The following is a 22,520-nucleotide window of genomic DNA, read 5'->3' as shown; positions in this document are numbered from 1 at the left end:
CCCTGATTTCACATGACAAGGCTCAACCCAGTCCCAAATCATCATTGTCCTGCTCTTTACCTCATCCATTCCTGACTCTAACTCTTGTCACAGCATATACTCATAGCTATGGTCCTGAGGAAGGAAGGCATAATGTGGTCTCCTCCCCTCACTGCCAAGGCTTCCAAAGCCTTTGTTTATAACTTACTTAAAGGCCTGGCCTAATGTCACTTTCATGGACTTACTATGACAGGGCAAATCCATGGAACGGTGCCAAAACACATTTGTCTTTTTATCTATGGCATCTAGCAGGGTATGTGCAACACTGCTGCTAAATAATGAATGAATGAACAATGAATCAGTAAAAAAAAAAAATGAATGAATGAATTATAAGGATGGGTACAAACACATTTTCAAATGGGAAAGACTGATTCATTCAGTTTAGAAAATGGCAAAGAAAAGCAAAAGGGAGTTTTAGGAAGATGTTCCTCTTTTGTGGGGTTGGGAGGCATGTATGTGAGTAGGAGAAAGGGAATAAAGAAGGTTGATGGTTAAATTCACAGGGTGTGAAAAGTGGAAGCAGACAGTCAGGGAAAAGAAAAGTGACACCGATTTGACAGAGAAAAGGATGTCTCCAGACCACAACCGTTTTCTTCATGCTTAGGACATGAAATTTATGCAAAGTGACTGATTGGAAATATGGCCAGCACCAAAATTAAATATCCAGCCTTCATCTAAATAAAAATTTTCATAAACTTCAAGCATGATCTCATGAGGAACACTAAGAAAACAGATTTTTTATAATGCTATTTTGACAGGATTTCTGATTTATTTATTGCAAGAAAAAAATTATTGATAAGTATACTCCATAACTGATTATATATACTCGAAATATTTCCTGTCAGGAAAGCCTGAGAATCTATTGATGTTAAGAATGCCATTTCTGATCACAGAAGACAGACATTAGACAAGAGGGCTCCATCAAATTAAAGAAATGGCTATGGTATTTTGAAGATCAGTGTTCAGGCTAAGGTTGTGAAAGTCAAATTTTCTTTAACATGTACTAAGCAGAAATGAACAATGCTGTTGTTTTGAATACAACTTATTTTAAAGAAAGGCTAAAATCAGTTTGAGATGCTGGTTATGTGAAAAAAAGATGTTAAGATAATGTTCTACATGCTCAATATTGTTAGCTATCAGAGAGATGCAAATTAAAACCACGATGAGATACCATTTTACACCAGTCAGGATGGCTATCATAAACAAAGCAACAAACAACAAATGTTGGAGAGGTTGTGGAGAAAAGGGGTCCTTAGTTCACTGTTGGTGGGATTGTAGACTGGTACAGCCATTATGGAAAACAGTACAGCTTTTTCTCAGAAAAATAAAAATCGACCTGCCTTTTGACCCAGCGATTCCACTGCTAGGATTATATCCTAAGAATCCTAAAACACCAATTTCAAAGAACCTATGCACCACGATGTTCATAGCAGCACAATTTACAATGGCCAAGAGTTGGAAACAACCTAGGTGCCCATCAGTAAATGAATGGATCAAAAATTGTGGTACATATACACAATGGAATTCTATGCAGCAGAGAGAAAGAAGGAGCTACTACCCTTTGCAACAACATGGATGGAACTGGAAAGCATTATGCTGAGTGAAATAGGCCAGGTGTTGAAAGACAAATACCATATGATCTCACCTTTAACAGGAAGCTAAACAACAAAACAAACAAGCAAGCAGAATAAAAACAAAGACACTGAAATAGAGAACAAGTGGACAGTGACCAGAGGGGAGAGGGAAGGAAATTTAGGGGGGAAGGGGGGAGGGATTTGGGGGAACAAATGAGAGGGACACAGGTAGGAGGGCTGGGGGGGTGGGGGAGGAGGGAGGGAGGAGCGCGGGACAGGGGGGTGGGCTTGGGTGGGAGAAATAGACAAAAAACTGTACTTAAAAATAACTAAATAAAAAAATGTGAAAAAAAAGATAATGTTCTACAAATTCCACAAAAGCATCAAAAAGTTCCTAAGAAACAATAACATACCTAGAGTTTGTAATGTGAGTCCAAATACGTAAGAACTAACAACTTTGTGAGAAATTTTCCCAATAACTTTGTGAGAAAGTTATTTTCATTAAATAGAGAAAATAACTGAGGTACAAAGTCAAGTGACTTTTCCAAGGTCTCAGAGCTGGTGAGGGGCTGGTGGGGCCCAGCAACAGGTATTCTTCCATCATGAGCACCTCAGCAGCATCAGCTAAGAGAATAAATGTGGAAAGAAATCTGAGGAAGAATAAAACCAACCAGGAAATGAGGCTGATAGAATTCAAGTGGTTGCCTAAAGAACTTATATTTTCTTTTTCTTTCTTTTTAAACTATGATTTATTGAGTAACTACCTCCTCTGTTCTACATACTGTTTGAGAAAATTCTCATATAAAAATTCATTTAATCTTCCCAGTAAGTCACTGCATTGAAATAGCAACTGAGATCTGGGACCTATCTAGTGATGAAAAATGCAGAAATAACTGCGTACGCTCTCCATTTTCAGATATGCATACACATGACATGCACACACACTGCAGTAAGTTGCAAAAGTACCAACCGATCTTCATTCCACCATTTCCACCTCCTTTGTAATTTGACTTTGCAGCCCCTCCATCAAGAACTAGAGTTTACTTCCCTACCTTCTGAATCTGAGTTAGCCTTGCAGCTTAGCCTGCTTCGGCCAAAAGAAGACAGCAGAAGTAACAGTGTGCTAATTTGAGACCTTTTGTTTAAGAGGATTGTACACTTCTGCTGCCTCTTCAGGGACCCTAGACTCTGTCATGTGAACAAAGTTACTCTGCAGGCATGTGAGACCACATTGACCAGAGCTGAGGTCCAAGACATGTAAGAGAATCCAGCCAAGAGAAGGCAAACTGTTCTGCAACTGACCACAGATGAATGAGGCAACAACCTTGGAACGGAAGAACCACTCAGCTAAGCCCAGCCTAAATGATGTCCAAGAGATCATCAGCTAAAAAGCTGTCATTGTTTTAATCCATTAAGTGCTATGGTGGTTTCTCTCTCTCTCTCATACACACAAACACACACACAGATGATATATAAAACTAGGAAAAAATATATGAAACTGTATACAATGTATAACTCTGGGCAATGGAATTGTATTTCTTTGATTCTTCATGTATTTTTTCAGTACTTTCCATTATGTATTCATTTAATTGTTGAAAATGTTAAATGTAATACAAATACAAGAGTCCTTGCAAGTTTCTAATTCTAATAACAACCAATCCACAGTTAGACCTACTTAACTAAGATGCCAAAAAAAAGCTGAGGCCAAATTACTTATAAAAAAAGACCATCTTCAACATTTATCTTTCAGTTCAGTAACTACGATATAACAAGGACTTGAGAAAATGAATACTTTGTAAAGTGGAATGATACACAAATTTAATTATAAAATTTCATCTAACTTTTATCTCACATTTAGGCCAAATGCGCTGTAACAAAAAAAGAACACTTTTGTTTTGTTCTTAATAATCACTATTCATTCCTAAGACCTGCTGCTTCAGTCAAGTGAATAGATTTTATTCTCAGGTTTGACACTGTACTCATTTAAAAAAAAAGAAGACCCTCATCAAGTCTTTTTGAGATTACTCTATCTGTTCTTCCCATCAAACTAAGTCACTTCTAAAAGGCAACACCAATAATGAAATCCAATTGTTTAGATGTAAAAGGGTCTTCTCTCTACTGATACCATGTTGCCTTCAATCAGGGTGGGTTTAGAAATTAAATAGGCCCTTATTACACAGCTCTCCAACTTTCCAGACTCTAACACCAATGCTTAAATACACTGCCACATTTCAGAGAAAAGATGGCTAATCCTCAATGATTACAACCTGAGTAGGAACAAAAAGATGTCCCTAAAACATGCACTGGTTCATCAAAGGCACACCAAGAGCTAACAGTCTGACTCCAAAATATTTAAAAGCCAGTGTTGACAACATAGGATCAAAAAAAAAATCATTCCTTACTTGACAAGTAAGTACTCTACAGCAGTAACCTCTGAGACAGAGCCAAGAACCAACTGGTTCTTGCACAAAGGAAAAGCAATGCACAGAGGAAAAGCAATGCAAGGATGGACATGGAGTGAAAAAGTGGCATTTAAATAAGCAGTTACTGAGTGCTTACTACAAGCAAGGCACATTGCTAGGAGCCAAGGATTAAAATAAAAAGAGAACATACATTCTCTCAAATAGCTCACAAGCAGAAAGGAAACAGACACAGCTGCAGGTATTAAGAGCACCCAGGTAGGGGCAGGTAGGGACCCTCCAGAGAAGCCTCCACCACAGGGAACATCTGAACCAGGTCTGGAAGAGCTAGGAAGCCCATATGAACACACGTCAGGAAGGCCATTTGAGAGTAGAGTCTTTGGTGCTGAAAAACCCCTTTGGTTAGTTTGTGAACCTGCGAACCCCTACTCAGACTGATGTTTATAAGTGCATAAAATAAAGCACACAAGATTACAAAGAAAAATTATATTGAAATAACATGGGAAGAATAATTTGTGGTATCATACCTATGCTGCTGTAACAGTGTATTAAGTACTAATACCTAGTGACAATGGCAATGTGATGACTATTGCGGGCAGAGTCACAAAACTGCTATTGCCATCACTGCCTATACACTGCCTTAGAAGCATGGCAGTCAACCTTTTAACAACAGCCTTATAAAATTCACGATGTTACCTATACAATGGTGCTTTTATGTACTGTCTATAAAAGGACACAGTGAAATGAAACTCCAAGAAGATACCTCTATGACAAGTTAATTTATAGAGCTAAAATGGGTAATTTGGGGGAGACATACACTAACACAGGAATCTAACAAACACTGAGAATGGAATATGCACTGTATTCTCAAATATCATTCCTCCCCAGTACGTTTCTGACAGAGCAGAGAGAGCAGTTTGTTTGACTACGACCTCTCTAGAGAGGGCTCCGAGGAAGAGTCCTGTGTGGTAGAAGGAAGGACGCTTCCTATGCTTTAGCAAGACGGATCCTTTCTCATCCAAAACTTGGCAAGGCTGCTCCGTGTCCACACCTTGAAGGCAGGTCACCCAACATCTGACAACGTGCACCATGGGTGGAGATGTCATCTAGGGAAAATTCATGACTGGGTCGTCCATCTGTGTGTTATTAAAGGGTGTAAATCCAAATAAAATAGTGCGTACAGAGGTTCACAGACCAAGCAAGGCAAGAAAGCTAAAGAAACAAAGTCAAGCAACTTATCCAATAAACAGACAAAATAAAAAGCACATTTCCATTTACATCCTGTGACCCCTTCACCTTCTCCAACTTCATTATTTCTCCCTAATTTGTGCAAATTAATAACCTGTGAGGTATTATTATTGTAGATTTTCAAGTATCCATCTTATAAAAATTCCTAGAGGGATTTGAGTAAATAAATTAATACAAACTCTTCTTCTTTTACCAAACTAACACAGCAGAAGTCATTCATCTAAACCTGCCCTGTAATAATGAAAGCTTTCTTCATAAGGCACTAGGTAAAAATCTACCCAGAAAAAACTTAAAGCCCTGGGGTTTCATGAATAATTGCTCTTACAGACAAATGTACATGCACACTCATAAAAATGTCACAAGTATTTAATTTTCTACATGTCTGTTTGTTCACGTGTACTTCTATTTCTCATGGGTTTTTAAGTATAAACATATAATACAGTGGTAAGCAGTTTCCCAGCAGATTTAAGGCCTTATTCACTTTAACGTCTGTAGAAGCATAAGTAATAAACTGCACAAGGCACTGAGAAAAAAAAAAAACTAATTCTTTTCCACCTGAGTCATGAGCTCACCTCAGAGGAAGTGGTATTGTTTGGGAGGTAAGTGAAGAGAACTGTAATGGGAGGACCATCTTTAGACACTTCACTGTGTTAATGTAGGGAGCTCTGAACAAGTAAGCACCTTCTGCTTTCTATTCTGAAGACTAAGCAACTGACTGCATAAAAAGCAGAGAGGACAGCTCACATCAGTTAGACTGGAGGAGCTGGAGGGACATGGCAGCATCCTACTGCTAAGGTGGAAACTGATATGAGCAATTTCTAAGTTGCATTCAAGCTCATTGGTTAAGAGAATAAGTGAGCCCCTGGATGCCTGCCCCCAAACGCTCTGACCTGGTTTTTGTATTTCAGGAACTTGTCAGTCTTCTTGTGTAGCAACAGTAAAATTTGGGAATACCTATAGCTTCAACAAAATCTCAATCATTCACACTGGGTTATGCGCATGTATAGAAATTAACAAACTGATTCTGAAATGTATGTGAAAACGCAAAAGCCCTAAAATACTCAAAGCAATCTTGAAAAAATGTGGAAGAAATTACAATTTGGGGAAAATGAGGAGGAAAAGCACTTGTTCAATTATCAGATAATACAACAATTGTGTTTAATTATCTTGGATGAGACATTTTCAATAGAAGCAAGGGGCATAGGGTATTACTCTACCGTACTCTTGCCAATAATGATTTTTGCATCTCAGTTACAGTTTGTGAATAGAATAAAAATAGATAAAATATATGCAAAAATTTTTAAGGAAGGAAACCCAAAGCAAAATACACTAATTAAAGATTTCAGAGTTTTTCTGTGCCACCAAGAAGGAAGCCCAAGTAAATAATGAAATCATGTAAACTAATGAAGCCATAGTCTCGGGTTGGAAAAATGACTGTCAAAACAGCACAGTCTAAATGAAAGGCCATGTGCTCTGGCTCCCGTGACCTGGAAGTTTTATAATTTTTAATGACTGTTGAACTTCTCCAAAGTGTCATTTCATCATCTATAAAATGAATACAATCATAACACTGCCACATAAGGTTACTATGAGGATCAAATGAGATAATATACTATGTATAAAAATGTACAGTACACTAAAGGCACTGTACAAATATTACCTATAATTATTATTTTTATTTATCTTATCTACTACCAGTGAAGGATGGTCACCTTGAAGAGAAGAGAAAATCAGGGTGGAACAGGCCATTTGTGGTTCTATAAAGACATACTACTTTACATGAGCATGACAGAGAGAGAGATTGAGATTGGGCAAGCACAAGCTGTCTAGGTATCTTTCAAAATTTTAGTGCAAATGGCCAAAGTGATAGTGGAAGAAAAGTCAGCCAAAGGCTTTCTATTGCCCATTACAACAGCAGTGGGAGTAGTGCAGATTCTGCCTAGCCAGCTCATCATGTTACCTAAAGGGGATACAGCCAAAAAGTCTTTAAAGTCCATTATTAATCAACCAAGCTAATCTCCATCTATCAGTCTATCTAGTGTTAATTAAAAGCATATGTGTGCCTAGCACTATGCTTGAAAGGGAAGTGTATGGGGTTCCTGTGGAGACAGGGAATGAAGGAAGAGAACTGAGAGACTCTGTAGCTATTACCCACTTCTTCCGGTTTCATGCCTGTAGCCCTCCTGTCCTCTCAAATATCACCAAGGTTCATCTCTGTAAGCCCTACAGTTTCAGCAAAAGCCACTTCTTAGTCTCTAGTAAGGACACTGTTTTTTATCCCAAATACGCGGTAATAGATTTTAAGGTACAGTTAAAAGTTGTTGAATACAAGAGTTTACAAATTTTACATTTTCTTCCAATTCCTCAGAAATGTATGGGGAAAGATAAGTAAACTTGGCTAAAAGGCCTATTTAGTGCTCAAGGAGGAAAAAGCAAAATGGGGGGAAATAACACAGGAGGATACCTGAGGCCCACAATGAAGGGGGTTGCACTTCTCTCTGCCTCCTACCCAAGCAAGAGTGCTAGCTCAACCATTAAAGGTAGAAAGAAAAATTAAAAACATTTTATTGAAAAATGTAGAAACAGGAATTTGTTATGCTTCTTCCAATACCACTCTCTTTAAGTTCACTGACCCGCTACACCCAGTGCAGGGCAAGAAGACAAGAGAGGATGCATAATACCTCACAATGAAAACAAGCCAACTTCAGATAAGGAATGGGCAATAAATGCCCATTTTACCAGAAAAGGAAAGAAAGGACTGACCTGCGTGTGAGAAGTGTGTCAGAGCCCAAGACGGCTTTCAATATCCTGTGAATGGGCAGGTCAAAGAAGCTGCGGTACCCCCAGGCCGACTGGCTTCCCACGAAGAGGCCCCAGGAGGCCTTCCTAGTTAATCCAGAGTTTTATACACCACATTTGTTGAGAATGGTCATATTATGCTGACCTAGAGAATGGCCTTTTACATAGACATGTTGGAACTTACTTAATTACCTTTTTAATTGCTTCCAGTTAACAGCCTTAAAAAGCTATGCTTTCATTACATTTTGTATCTTTGGATTTCATTATGACTGTGGCATCTAGTTACCATTTTCTATGTGAAGGTGTAAAAAAATCCTCCTTCTTATGCTTTACGAGATGTTGGAATGTCAAATACCCAACACCCTTTGCTGTTGTATGTCTGTTGACACCTTCCATTTATAGTTTTCATTGTATTCATGGTGCTTGATTCTAATACCAATGTTAAATAAAGTATGGGATTAGTGTCACTACTTAATTTTCCTAACAAGCTATCAGACAATACCATATGCCTTAATTATTTTTTTTTTGGAAAAGGGTATAATTTGCTGAAAAGCTCAAAATTTCTGGAACTGAGAAATATTAATGCTGTAAGAAAGTGAGCAAGCATTTTACATGAAAACACGCTTTACTTATGCAAAAAGAATGTAACCAGATTAGTGGCCCTTGGAGTGGAAGACTTGATTTCCCTCAGTATGTGTGGTCCTTGTGTTGCCAAGCACCAACTGTGCCTCACAAATATTCCTTCCACAGTTGGTTCCTCACAGTGGACCTCTAGGTCTGCTGACTGGTTCCGGTTCCACAGGCACTTCATGGTGGAAGTAACAGAGCCAAGTGGGAAACACACCACTGCCAAGTTTCTCTTGGGAATTCTGAGTTTGCTCTTGTGATAAAAACCAAACACCTACACCAAGATGCAGATTTCTCTTGAAATTTTGTTTAAAAATCAGGATTAATTTGAAGTTTTATAAGGCCAGAATAAAAAGTTTAGTTAAAATAGTCCACATTTTATACAATATATTACACATTTATATTATTACATGTAATATAAGGTAATAAGTATAATATAATACAATGAATATAATATAATGTAATATACATTTGAAATAATGTTCTTTTGCTCAACCAGATTAAAGGAAAAGAAATCAGAGTGTAGTGAAAGGCTGTATTTAAAGGTAGAGCTATGGTTCTGAGCCACCTGAGAACTGGCTGTTTGCTGCCTCGATAAATGGGTATGTGGCCTGGCTGACCTTGTGTCTGATTCAAGAGTCAACTACTTACAAAAGTTCCTTAAATGGAAATGCCCAGATAGTTAAGAGTAAATTTTTCCAGAAGGGAGGTGTGTACCCCTAATTTAGAGCCAAGACTCTAATACCAAAATACAGCTTTTATTCAGTACCCACCCATGGCCCACCCAGTGCAGACACTGCCACAACTGGAGAGTCCACCAGGGAACAATGGGCAGGAGAAGGGACACACCACGGCACTCAGCCTCTGCCCTGCCTGCACAGTCTCTACCTTCTGATCTGTTTCTGTATCCTGGGCTGATTAGATTGGAACTTGCAATGGAGGCATCTGTTTTCTCTTCCCGCAAATTCAAAACACCCTTGAAATACACTTTAGCATCTGAAATGGGCCTGGAACCACTGCAGTTGGTACCCAGTAAAGACTGGTACAAAGACTCTTACCAAGAGGCCAGACTTTGAAAGGAATCTAGAAAAGGTGTAAGGACAGAAGGGGAGACTGAAGTTGGCTCAATGGAGGCAAAAGATCCTCTGGCTTGGGATTGTGAGGTCGCTGTGGGGAACCTGTGGAGACACTGTCGATGGAACTTCTCCTACATGGCTCACAGCCAGGTCCTATGAAAAAACAGCAAGCCCAGCCGAAGGCAGGATGGCCTGCAGTGAGACTCCCTGGCTCTCTCTAACTTCACTAGCTAAAAAAGCAAGATTAATGGGGTCCCCAAAGGAAACTAAACCCAGGTCACTGGGATGTGCTGTGGATCCACTCGATCTGTGTTCTACTGACAGAAAGCATGGAGGGAAAGGTCCTTTGCTCACTGACCTTCCCTGCCTATGGAAATGGCTACAGGAGAAGAAAACAAAACAAAACAAAAAATGAAAATGAGTCCTGGCCAGTGTGGCTCAGTTGGTTGGAACGTTGTCCAGCAAACGAAATGCTGAGGGTTCGTTTCCCAGTCAGAACACATAACTGCATTGTGGGTTCAATCCCCAGTCAACCCCCAATTTAAGAAGATTGATCAGATTCAGGCCTGAGTCACTGTATTTTTTTAAAATCCTTGCTAAGAATTTTTTACCTTAGACCTTTGCTTTGATCATAATTCTCCATTTCTCAATATCAGTGCAAGTTCACAGGATGTTTAGAAAATAACTTATGTAGATGAAACAAACCCTATACAAGTAACAGATAAATAAACACAAGTCTGAGAAGAGTACAGTTGGTCATTACAAAATTCACAGAACAGAATGGAAGTTAACAACATCCAAATTGTTATAGGAATAGTAACTACCACTGAAACAATTCCAATGGCAGCAAAATACAAAGAAGATAGGACCTGGGAGATAGGAAAAGTGTTTGACACCATCCATTATCATTTTTATATGAGTGTTAGCTAAAATCTGATTCTCTTTCTTAAAAGAATGGAAGAGAAACTAAAAGGGGACAGATTCAAACCATGGGATTAAGCTCCAAACTAAAGAAGATAAACTAAAAAGGAACAAGAAAGGATGGATTCAACCCATAGCTGCATTTGATGTGTCAACCCTGTTGAAGCCAAAAGAAGTTCACTGGCAGAAGGTCACAGTGAAAGCAGATGAAACTCCTACACGTGATTCGTTCTCAATTATCTGGTTGTTTTTTAGAGATTTCCCTCTTTCTCCCTTCCCCTCACATCTGATTAAGTTACTAAGGCCTGTGAGCCCACCTCCAACAAGTTTCTAGAAGCAAGGTGCTTGTCTTCACCCCTGATATGGCCACTGTAGAAATCCAGTTCCCCTTTATCTATCACCTGCATGAGAGCATAGCCTCCTAACCAATGTTCCCATGTCTACTCAGTCCCTTCTGCTCGGCAACCAGCCTTCATTCAGTCTCAAGAAAGAGAGTCCTACCACTGTCCTGCACATACACACCTCCTGTGTTAGATCCTTAATTACAGGACAAACAGAACTTTATTAAGTCTTGCCTACAGCAGTATGGCAGGAGTGAAGAGAATGCCCTGAGGCAGAAGAATGAGGAGCAGTCCAAGGAGCTGTGTCAGGTTGAGAAACCTGAAAGACAACTACCTAGCTTTTCCTGCCTGGTCTCAGCACTGTCCCGTGTGTGTGTGTGTGTGTGTGTGTGTGTGTGTGTACAGTTGTATGTGAGACAGCAGCTGGATGGCTTATGTTTATGACAAATCAAGGGGTGGGTCAAGTATCTGTGGATCTTGCTTCAGGGGGTGCCTCCTCCTCACCATGGCCCATCTCCTTTAGAAAAAAAAAATCCTCCAGTGAAATATCTCATTCCCCTAAATCCATCCTTGTTTTGACAAAGCTTATTTACCTAACTTGAAGAAAAAGGAAGAGTTTGTCATTTTAATTTCCAGACATAAAACATAGAGGGGTTCTACTGCACAAAAATGTTCACTCTCTGACTTCCCAGCCACGACTCCCCTACCAGCACTCTCTCTGATCCCTCCATAATCCTGACATGTCCTAGACCCCAATCATCCTGAATTCTTCAACCTTTCCACATAAATAGCCCTTTGCAAAAGTTCATGCACATAGATTCCCTCTATGGGCCATCATCGCCATGCTTAATCAATGAATTCAAACTCTCCCTTCAGAACCAACACAAATGTTACCTCCTCTGAGAATTCTACCTGACTGCCCCCAACAGAATTAGAGGCTTCCTTCTTTGGTTTCCCAAAACATTTTATTTATATTTTTATTTAATCTCTCTTATTATGGTAATAGATTATAGCAGCTAAGAGTCTTGGCTCTGGGTCAGACTGCCTAGTTTTGAGTCTACACAGTTTAAGTGTGACAGGAGCAGCAAGAAGAAGATTAGTCAACTGGTAGCTGTAAAAAGGTTAAATAATATAAAGTATAGCTAAGCAAAGTCCTACCTACTACTGTAAATTAACTAAACACTGCCTGCTTAGAAAAACATAATCCTGTGACCACCCACCATGGATCCAAGAGACACCATATAGTGAAATGCAACACGCACACCTATAATGAAACATAGTTTTGGTTTTCAAACCTAAATGCATACTGGAACCAACTAAGTTAAAAGTCATAAACCAGAGTCAGGGGTAGACTTTGGTAAAACAGGCTTTCTAGAATTCTAGAAAGCTGGAGGGAGCTATTTTTCAGGTACCCATCTGGGAAGTAGGTCTACTTTCTTCCCCTAGTAGAGCAGATGGTTTTGTTGACCTTGATTAATTCTGGCTTAAGAACTGGGACAGTTTGCTAAATGAAAAGAATGGATAATGTTTTCCTGAGTGAGTCTTGAGTATAAAAGCCTGTGGTACAGCAAAGATGTATCTTCAATTTCAGGCTTGTCAGGACCCTACACACAGGCAACTGCATATACTCATTTAAATTAACAGGGTGCAGGGACAAGTTTTGTTACGATAGGTTGCATTCACTTCCACCCTTTGTAGTCAACCCATTTCTGCTACCTCTTTAAATCCTTGGCTAATTAAGTGGGAATTTACAGCAGGAGTGAGTGTTTGGGGTCTCTTAATCCACAATAAACCTGAAACACAGCAGAGTCTATAATTAATGAATTCATATAAATCATTCATTTCTTAATTTTTTGTCATTATGTATTTTCTCAATAACTGCTAATGAAAGGATATATAATATTTTCCTGTTATAAGAACTACTATTCTGGGATTTAAAATTTAGGGGCCTTGATCATGCATTGTACCCATGTCGGCGAGGTGAGGGTGGTTCCTGCATACCAAGGAATGGTTTTATGAAGTTAGTGATGACAAGCATCCTGCCCATCGCCACTCAAAGGTTTGCTGCCTGTAGGGGCACAGATTAACCAAAAGAGCTGTCTTGCTCTGAGCCCTTCACCAGACCCTGTGCGCGTGGGTGTGCCCTCCTGTCCTGAGTCATACATACTGAGGGCAGGGAAGGAGTTGTACTGAGGCTTGCCTGGGAGCTGACTCAAATACAGAAAGGCTGGAGAAAAGAAATCAGTAAGTGCTGAGCAAGGATTCCAGTTCTATTACTAAGATAAGTGACAGATTGGAACAGGAAGGATGGATAGAGAGGCAGAATTGCAAGATATTATAGAAGAGAACCTTTCAGAGTTCAAGGTACCAGTGCAGAAGCCAATATAACTGCTACTGTCCACTATCCACACCAACCACAGTGCCTTGAAATAAAGTGCACATGTAAAACATATGACACACATGTGACATAAACAATGCTCAATAAATATTAGTTCTCTTTCTTTCCCACTAATCTCATTTCCCTAGCATTAAAATTTTTTCAACAAATTTATACCATATTCTATGGATGGCCAAGTACTAGTTCCTGAAATAAAAGGACAGAATACCAGTTAATCTAGTTAAAATAATGATCTAGTTAAACATAATCTAGTTAAAATCATGTTGAACAAAAAATAAAATTGCAGGAAAAAGACTGAACGCTAACGTGTTTTCTATATACAAGTTTTTCTTCTGTTTTGAATAGGTGTCTGTATCCATGTTAATAGCCACAACTTAGAAACTATGAAAGCAACTAATAACTCAAATATCATTTTTCCAAGAGACAATAATATAAAGATAAAAAACAGGCTATGATCATCGCAATGAATTATTGCATAAAGTACAAGTGATTGTGGTGCTCCTATTCTGCATATGCGGAATGATCTATACTAGTATGAAGGCTTTTTGAAATAATTTGCTTAGGAAAAAGTCTGTGTATGCCATCTTTCTAATCTCTGTTTCCCCTGGTAATCCAGCAACCCTTCCACGGGACACCTGTCTAGGTTTACTCAGGTGTGAGGAGATGGACCCTGTGGTGTCTGAACTCTGCAAGAAGTGTATTAATTTATGAGTAGCTCATGGTTTGGTTTGGAATAGGCAAATGTCTTCAAGGTTCCCAGTTTCTAAATCATTTCACTGCTCATTGTGTTCTTCTTTCTCTTCCTTACAAGCATCTGCGTAGCATTCAGATCAATGGGGCAGAAATAAATTCAAATGAACATTCAGAAATAGAGCCAGGAGATAGATCGCACTAGATCATGGCAAAGGGTGGTCAAGTACTACACTATGCACACAAACACATGTGTATACACACGTGCACACACAAATAAAACCTTACTTTTGAAAGAGAGCAGGTGCCAGTCAAAAACCATATTTGACAAAAACACTGAAAAACATATACTAAAATTTAGATTAAAATAACAAGGTTTAGCCATGTACTTTCTGTTACACATACCTTTCTAGCTTTAAGAATTTGAAAACTACCTATTTTTTAAAAAATAATATATTTTTAATTACACAGTGTGCTTACTATTTGACAAAAGAATGTATAATAAATCAGATGAAATTTTATAACATTATGCATGATTACAATTTTACACCAAAGCTCAATAATATTGAATAAGCTAATATATTTCAAATAATTTGTGGCATTAAAGAAAGAATAAAGTTTGCCTTAAAAATGGTCCTTTTTGATGCAAAATGTAAAAAACTGGGAGCAACAAAAAATAAGGGAAACAAAAAACCAAGAGTGAGTAAAAATGGAGATCCTGTGGAAGTAACTGTCGCTTTAGACTTCATTTCACCTGAATTGTACAGGCATCCTCTATTCTGGATAAAGGGTAAGGCTGCCAAGTTAGCTTGATGTTAATAGTGCTCACTGCTATAATTCGGCAACTGCTCATGACTCCCAAAACACCAAGGTATGGTTGAGAACATGGACAGGGTACAGTTCTGAGTTGAAGGAGCACATCTCCTAGCACTTACAATTTACACAAAGAGAAAAACTGGAGTGAATCTGAACTTCTTTATGCTTGAAAAGGAAAGAACACTGAATGCAATCACAATGCTCTTCACCTAAATTGCTTGAGTCTATGCCTCTGGTTAGCTGTCAAACATTCTGGAGAGGAGCCCATACTTGGAGTCTAATGGAGGAATATTGGATAAGTAAGGCTAACAGTAACAGATTTTCAAATATCAAATGCTCATAGTGCTTCCCACTAGAGAACTTTGCAAAGGCAATTTAGAAACATTAAATTTTTTCCCTCATAAGAAAAAACTGCCACATGAAATGTTGCAAATTATGTGATGCTTTCCCTACCCTAACAAAATACACCAGGCTTAAAGGGAAGAATAGAGACACTTCTAAATCACCTCAAAAATCAAATATTTTCTTTTTCATCATCATTTATGAAACACTTTAGTAACATAAACCTAACTGAACCACACACATCATACTTAAAACGAACAGGGTCCTGATTAAACACCTGCATCTCTTTAATAGCAATGTCAATATAATCATTAGTAACCAAAGAGCTTAGGAATATTAAAATGGTGATGTATGATCCCAAGCACAGATGAACACCTCTAGTACCATTCGAGGTTTGAGATTTGGAATTCAACAAGTAGCAGAGTATGGGCTGAAAAGCAATTTACATTCCAGCACCTGCCACTCATTAAATGATTCTGTTTGGGCAAGGAACTGAACCTTCTCTAAATTAGGTGTCTTATCTTTTAAGCAGGAATATTACTCATGTGTCCCAGTTCACATAGGATTGTATCAGCAAAGCCTGCAGCAGTAGTAGACGTAAAAAGAGAAAGCAGCATTACAACTTTCACTTTCTGAGGCTGACTCTGCGATATGGACGAAAAACACATGGTGAAGTAGGCATGTCATTGTTTATGGGAGGAAGCTGGAGCTCAGAGATACAAACTTGCACAAGGCTGCACATGTGTTACCACTGGCATGATCTAAGTGTGAACACCAAATACTCTGACTCCAGAGGTCATGGCCTCATTCACATCCCAACCACATGACAGCCAGTGAGGTAATGCTCCTGAGTGAACACTGTAAATGGCAAAGCACCAGTGATGCAATGTGTTAATACTATAACATTTTTAAAATTGCTAAAATGTATTTTCTGCTGAATACGTAATACTAGTCTTAGCAAGAGCCCATGAACTCAAGGAACTAAAAAGAAAACACAACTAAATATGTGATTTTGACCTAAAACAACAGAAAAACGTGGAGAATAGCTTTAAGACAGATGAGACAGTTACTGATGTCATTTTATACACTCACATTCACACACAACTGCAGAGTCCCAACCCCAAAACATCAAGTATTTCTCTAGATACCCATGGAAGTTGCTGAAATCATTAAAAAGCTGGAAGATTTGTTGTGTATGGCTCATGGCTCCCCAAGCCCACACTGACATCTTGGCAAGCTACTCACAGGAGGTTATTAGAGACACAGGACAAGCATGTTAGGCTGCAAATAGTCTGTGGCCAAGCCTCCCAGGGATAACAAAGGACATCGAGTGAAGCTGAGCATCCATACAATGTTTTAGTCTCCTCACTGGCAGCCAAAAACAATTACCATGAATTGGAAAGCTAACAAAAGCATAAAAACCATCTCTACACTATCATAATATTTTTAAACAATTAAAATAGAGGAAAGATTCCATTCACCCAGGACAGGTAAACTGAATTACAGTTAAGTTCACATGCCATTTGGTTGCAAACACTCTTTTCCAAAACATAGGGAACCGCTCTTCTTTTACAGGTCCTGAGTGGCACAATCAAGGTAGAAAAAACTGGTATCTATACTTCTCTTCAACATTGCTGCTTTTCTGCATTGCCCCCACTCCTCGCAGGGCCTCCATGCTTCCCCTAGTTTGTTCCATCTAGGGCTGCTGCACAACCACACCCTCTCACTTCACTGTATTGCTCTCTTTGTTTCTTCTAGAAGGGATGAAATAAAACCCAAGGCCATAGTGTACAGCTGTGTACATTAAGCACTGCAAAGTCTCAGGCGGTGTTTGCACACCACTCCCTCCCAGACACTATCTCCCCATCACCCTGGCTATGTGCAGTGCACAATCTGCAAAACCACACTCAGTAGCCGTATACAAACCCAAAACTAGAACAGGCAACATCATTATGCCTGTTCATTCACTCATTCAACTCAAGAAATATTTACTGTGTCTAACTTGTGCCAGACACTGATGGGTCCTGTGCAAACACAATTCAATAATACTGTAAAATCCCTGCCCTCCAGAAACCCACACCTCAAGTCTAGACATGTCAACAATGAGTAGCATTATGAGGAAATTCACACACAATCTTAGAATCAGGGAAGGGCAGGGCTTAGAGCAGGCCTTACCACATGTGGATTGGCCTTATGTCGAAAACACGTGATGTTCACCACGTACGGCCAATCGTCAGGCTCCATCAGCACTCCAGCAGCATGGGCACACGTGACGTGGAATGAGGCCGGGCAGCGGCCGTAGGAACACTGGATGCAGGCTCCAGAGACCTTCTTAACCCGGTGTCTACAGAAGATGCATTTCTGGAGGGTTAAAGCATAAAAAAGCATCAATTCAAACTCTATAATGAAACAAATTTCCACATTTCCCAGAATAATAGCTATTACAGATGAAGAAAACTCATTACATCAACAAGTTCTGACCCCCCAGGGGCCCAAGGAGTGAGAGTAACTGTGGCAATATAAGCTATATACTTTCAAGAAAACACACTGTTAAGATCACATACTATCAGACATATGTTGAAATGCTTCTTTTGTTTAAAAACCACACCCTTTTGCACGTGATTCTCCAGGCCCAAGGAAAAGGTTCTCCAGAGCTGAGGAAAAGGCCCAAGGGTGCACCCATGAATGCTGAAGCTATTTCTCTTTCACTTTCTGCGTAGCAGACCTTTCTGTACAACAAGAGATAGAATATGGATTTGGAGGACAGGCACATACTTGCCTAAATTAGATGAGGTCTTCAAAAATACCCAAATAGCACACAGATGGACTAAGTTTTCCATTTGCAAGAAAATATAAAAGTGTTAAATGGTGCAATGTGGAAACTACGGGTTCAAGTGTTTAATAATCCAAATCTGAACTCTTCACGACTGACGCAAAAATATGCCTCCCAAAGTGAGAAAATTGAAAATCATCCCAAAGGGCATAATTTTGCTGAGTATCTATAGCTGACTATGCCTGAGGAAGAAAGAATGAAAATAAAAACAGCAATAATGATTACCACAATCTGAAAATTAAATTGCATACAATTAGCACTAAACATCATCAGTACAATTGTTATGGGAGATGGGAAAAATAAAACAGCTTCACTAAATATAAGATTTGTGAACTAATACTTGAGGGTTAGGGAAAAAAACAGTTGTAGAACAACATAGGTTAGGTTCAGAAAGAACACACAGAATGATCAAAAAGCTTGACTTTTTATTCCTAAGGATAAAAAAGGTCTGCAATCTTGTCGAATGCTGGTGCAACTGCTCTTCTTTTATGGCTACATTTTCCTTCCCAAGACCAAAAAATAATAATTAGAAAAAAGGTAAACTCAATGCATTTTGGGGCTGTAATATTTTATCACAGACCTGCAAGAATCAGTGTGCACTTAACTTCTAACTCTTCTTTGTCTTCGCATCTAATCAGTCACTCCAGCCTTATAGATTCTGTACCTTAATCTTGCTCTTATTTCTCCCTAACCCACCTATACCAACTGCCACTGCCTTTGCTTCTGCCCATGGTGTCTTGCCCAGAATAGTAATGGCCTCCTAACTGGCACCTCTGTCTTTTATTTCATTTCCTTTCAATTCATCTTCTCCAGACCTGCCAGACTGATGCCTTTATAACAAAATACTATGTCACCACCTGTTTAATGTTCCTCAAAGGCTTCTCCTTATCTCCAAGATGTTCTAGAAAAAAAGGAACAGCATGGGATGGAAGAGGAAAGCTTATAAAAGGTCCTTCATGGTCCATCTGAGCAAAATTATCTCTCACTAGTCCCCATAAGTGTCCTACATCCTGGGCATTTATCTGATCTTCATATACAAGTACATCTGAATTCAATGTATAATTAAGCATTTCCAAGTGTCTGTAGGGGGGGGAGGGAAGGATGTGGCTTAGCTAATTAAGTAATTACCAAAAGAGAGAACATATCATAGAATCATAGAACTAAAACAAGACCCCATTTGAATAAAAGCATTATTTAGTATCTTATCTTGATATCTTGTCAGTATCAGTTTCAATAAATTCGTGGTAATTCTTGGTATGTTGGCATCTTTTTGAAAATTCTAATCATCTGAAATGTGATGACAGATATAATAGCAAAGCTCGTATCAGGAGCCCCAGGCATCATCAGACAATCTTCTAAGAGCCTAATCATACTCATGGAGGTCAGCATTTGAATAACTTCAGATATTAACAGATATATCAAAGGAGAACTTGTTTCCTATTTTCCTAATTAAATAGGACTTTTTAAGAGTGGGAGAGAGTACTATGACGTAACTAATTAAAGAATTAGTTAACTCTCAGCCTTCTCCACCTTTAACTTCCTCATTAAACAGAGGCCCTCCAGAAAGGATAAAAGAGACAGAAAGAATACAGGTAAGCCCAGACAATTCAATCCTCAGAATCTAGTAAGAGAAGTGCCCTCCTTTCTAAGGAGGACCAGAGGTGGTCATTTCTAAGGGTAGAACCAGTATCCTTAGAAAGTTGATCTAACTACAGACCAGTCATTTTCAACCAATGAGCCACAAGAACTTTGAAAACATGCAATACCCAACTATATTTAGTCAGGAGCATTAATCTCTTCTCTCTTAGACTATCAAATTAAAAATTAACAACAGCCAACCCAAAGATAACCGTCAGGAGTGAATGAATCAAAATTATACCTATTTTTTGTCAGCTTGACAAAAAATGTAATATATTTTTTGGCATGCCACAGAATTTTAGAAATTAGTTTATATGTGCCATGAGATGAAAAAGGTTGAAAATTGTTGCTCTATAGGTTGTTGTAACTCAATGCTTTGGAAGATGTTCATTCACGAGGCTGAAAATTTTGACTTAAACATTGAATAGGTTCTTGCTGAGACAAAAGACTACACAACACCCAGTGGAAAAGCCATTCTGGATCCAGCAGTACCATCTATGTAGTACAGTAAGTCCTCACTCAGTTGATAGTATTCATCGGTTCTACAACTTTAAGCAAAAAAAAAATGCACAATGAAACCGATTTTACCATAGGCTAATAGATATAAACAAGGGTTAAGTTCTTATAGCATCTCATCAACATTACAAAGAAACAACTTTGAATGAAATGACTTCTTACTGGAGGCCCTGCTGTACCTCCACACCCATTTTCCCTTACTTGCTACTAAACCAGATCCCAGTCCTGGCTGAGGCGTCTGTGGCAATCTGACACCTACACTTGTCTAGGCTACAGAATTTAATTCAGTAAGGCAAAGAGAAGGACAATTAAGACACTTCTTACAAATGTTACAGTGGAAGAATGCCGTGGAAGAAGTAAAGACAAACACTGTATGGAACCAGAATGCTGCGATGAGTTATGGTAAAGGGGCAAGACTGGGAAGAAGGCTTCAGAGAAACAACTGACTGGACCGAGACAAGTGGCTCAGCCCCGGCTACTATCTCTCTAGCCCCAAACCCTAAATAAATAGGAAAAAGACACCTTTTGAATGAATGGTCACTTCTGATAGCTAGTCATGTCTGAGGTAAGCCTGGCTGAAGTCTCTGCTATGATTTAGACATGTATACTTGGCAGAAACTACCAAAGGTAACATCTTCATAACCTGGAGAAATGAAATGCTCTTTATAGACACATATATCAACCTCAAACTTTTTTTTAAAAGATTTTATTTATTTATTTTTAGTGAGGGAAAGGGATGGAGAAAGGGAGGGAGAGAAACATCAATGTGTGGTTGCCTTTCTCACACACCCCCTACTGGGGACCTGGCCGGCAACCCAGGTATGTGCCCTGACTGGGACTTGAACCAGTGACCCTTTGGTTTGCAGGCTGGTGCTCAATTCACTGAGCCACACCAGCTAGGGCTCAAACTTTATTCTTAATTAAAGATCTCTTAGGATGTCCTACTATTAAATGAGATTCTTTTAAGACCACTAATTCAATGACCCCAAATAAATGAATTAATGAAAAGGCCTGTTAGGCAATTAATTTATAAAAATACGGTTGCTTTTCAGAAGTCTGTGATAGTTATGGTTTTCCATCATTTTAATATATATTATGTCATAACTATTTTCTTATTCTAAATAAATATTTGTGTTGGTACCAAAAAAAAAAGATATAGGAAAAAGAAACAAGCCACAATAACACTAAAAAAAAAGAGTGTGACTAACTCCAAGAAGCAGATCCCCAGCAAAAAGCTATCAGTAGGTATCTCAGGGACAATTCTGGCATGACCAATGCCAAGAGTGGAAGCAAATACCTAATTAAAAGACGAACTACCTGGTTGAGCCCCACTTTTCCACCTGCCCCCATTATCAGCAACACATCAGATAATCTGATTTGATCTAAATCCAAGTCCAGTGTCCAACACATCATTCAACAAGGCAAGCGGGTTCTCACTGGGCTGAGGCAAGAACAAACACACCCAAGATGTGTAACTAAAGTACCAACAAATACTTTTAAAATCACAAACATTTGAGGAAAATCAATGCCATGAAAAAAGGTACCATCATTAACAGAAGAATATCTGAGTTAAGGAGTCAGGTAAGTGGAAAAGAAGATGAGTTTAAAAGAGACACAGTATCGATTATGAAAGAGATTCTAAAATATGTCCCATCAATTTAAAAAACCAGTAACAACTATATAACCACCTGTAAAAATTTACAAATATTACTAGAAAAAAATGCAGATGTGCTGAATATTGGAATGTATCTCACTGAAGATCAGACTAGAAACTGGAAGATGGAGCCTAGAGATTGTATAGAACAGAAAAGAAAATATCAAAAAGAAGAAAAATGGGACACAAATGCTAGACTGTACGCAGATGTTCTCTTCCCTTTCTAAAAGGTGTTCTGGAGGAATGGAAAGAGAAAAAACCAAAAAGTTTTCAGACCTGAAAAAGACCTAACATATAAGATTAATTTTTAAAAAATCACCTAAAAATATCCTGGACACATCCTAGGCCTCCAAAGAAAGAGAAAAAAAATCCCAAAATCTTCCAGAGAAGAGAAAAATCAGATTATCATCGGATCTCTAATCTGCAAGAAGGAATGCTAATAAACACTGAAATAATGTCTTTCAACTTCTATAGGAAAATTAAATTTGGTCTATACCCAACCTAATTATCATTCAAATGTAAAGGCAAACATTAAGATTTTAAAATTTTTTGCAGAATTCAAGGATCAGAAATATGCATCTAGAAGTG

The 22,520-nt window shown here is 38.7% G+C and overlaps 1 protein-coding gene across 3 annotated transcripts in view; it reads right to left on the bottom strand.

Moving 5' to 3' along the window:
- The window catches only part of KDM4C (lysine demethylase 4C), a 371,183-nt gene that overhangs the window by 46,274 nt on the left and 302,389 nt on the right, over positions 1-22,520 (bottom strand). For all 3 annotated transcript variants that reach the window (XM_037156753.2, XM_053656545.1, XM_053656546.1), the window contains one exon: positions 17,467-17,652. In XM_037156753.2, coding sequence (XP_037012648.2) covers positions 17,467-17,652 — 186 coding nt within the window. The remainder of the gene's footprint in view (positions 1-17,466; positions 17,653-22,520) is intronic.

The sequence above is a fragment of the Artibeus jamaicensis genome, unplaced genomic scaffold (genome assembly GCF_021234435.1).
Source record: "Artibeus jamaicensis isolate MK-2021 breed Jamaican fruit bat unplaced genomic scaffold, CSHL_Jam_final scaffold_1964, whole genome shotgun sequence".
Taxonomy (NCBI): Eukaryota; Metazoa; Chordata; class Mammalia; order Chiroptera; family Phyllostomidae; genus Artibeus; species Artibeus jamaicensis.
This window is presented reverse-complemented; position numbering and strand designations above follow the sequence as displayed.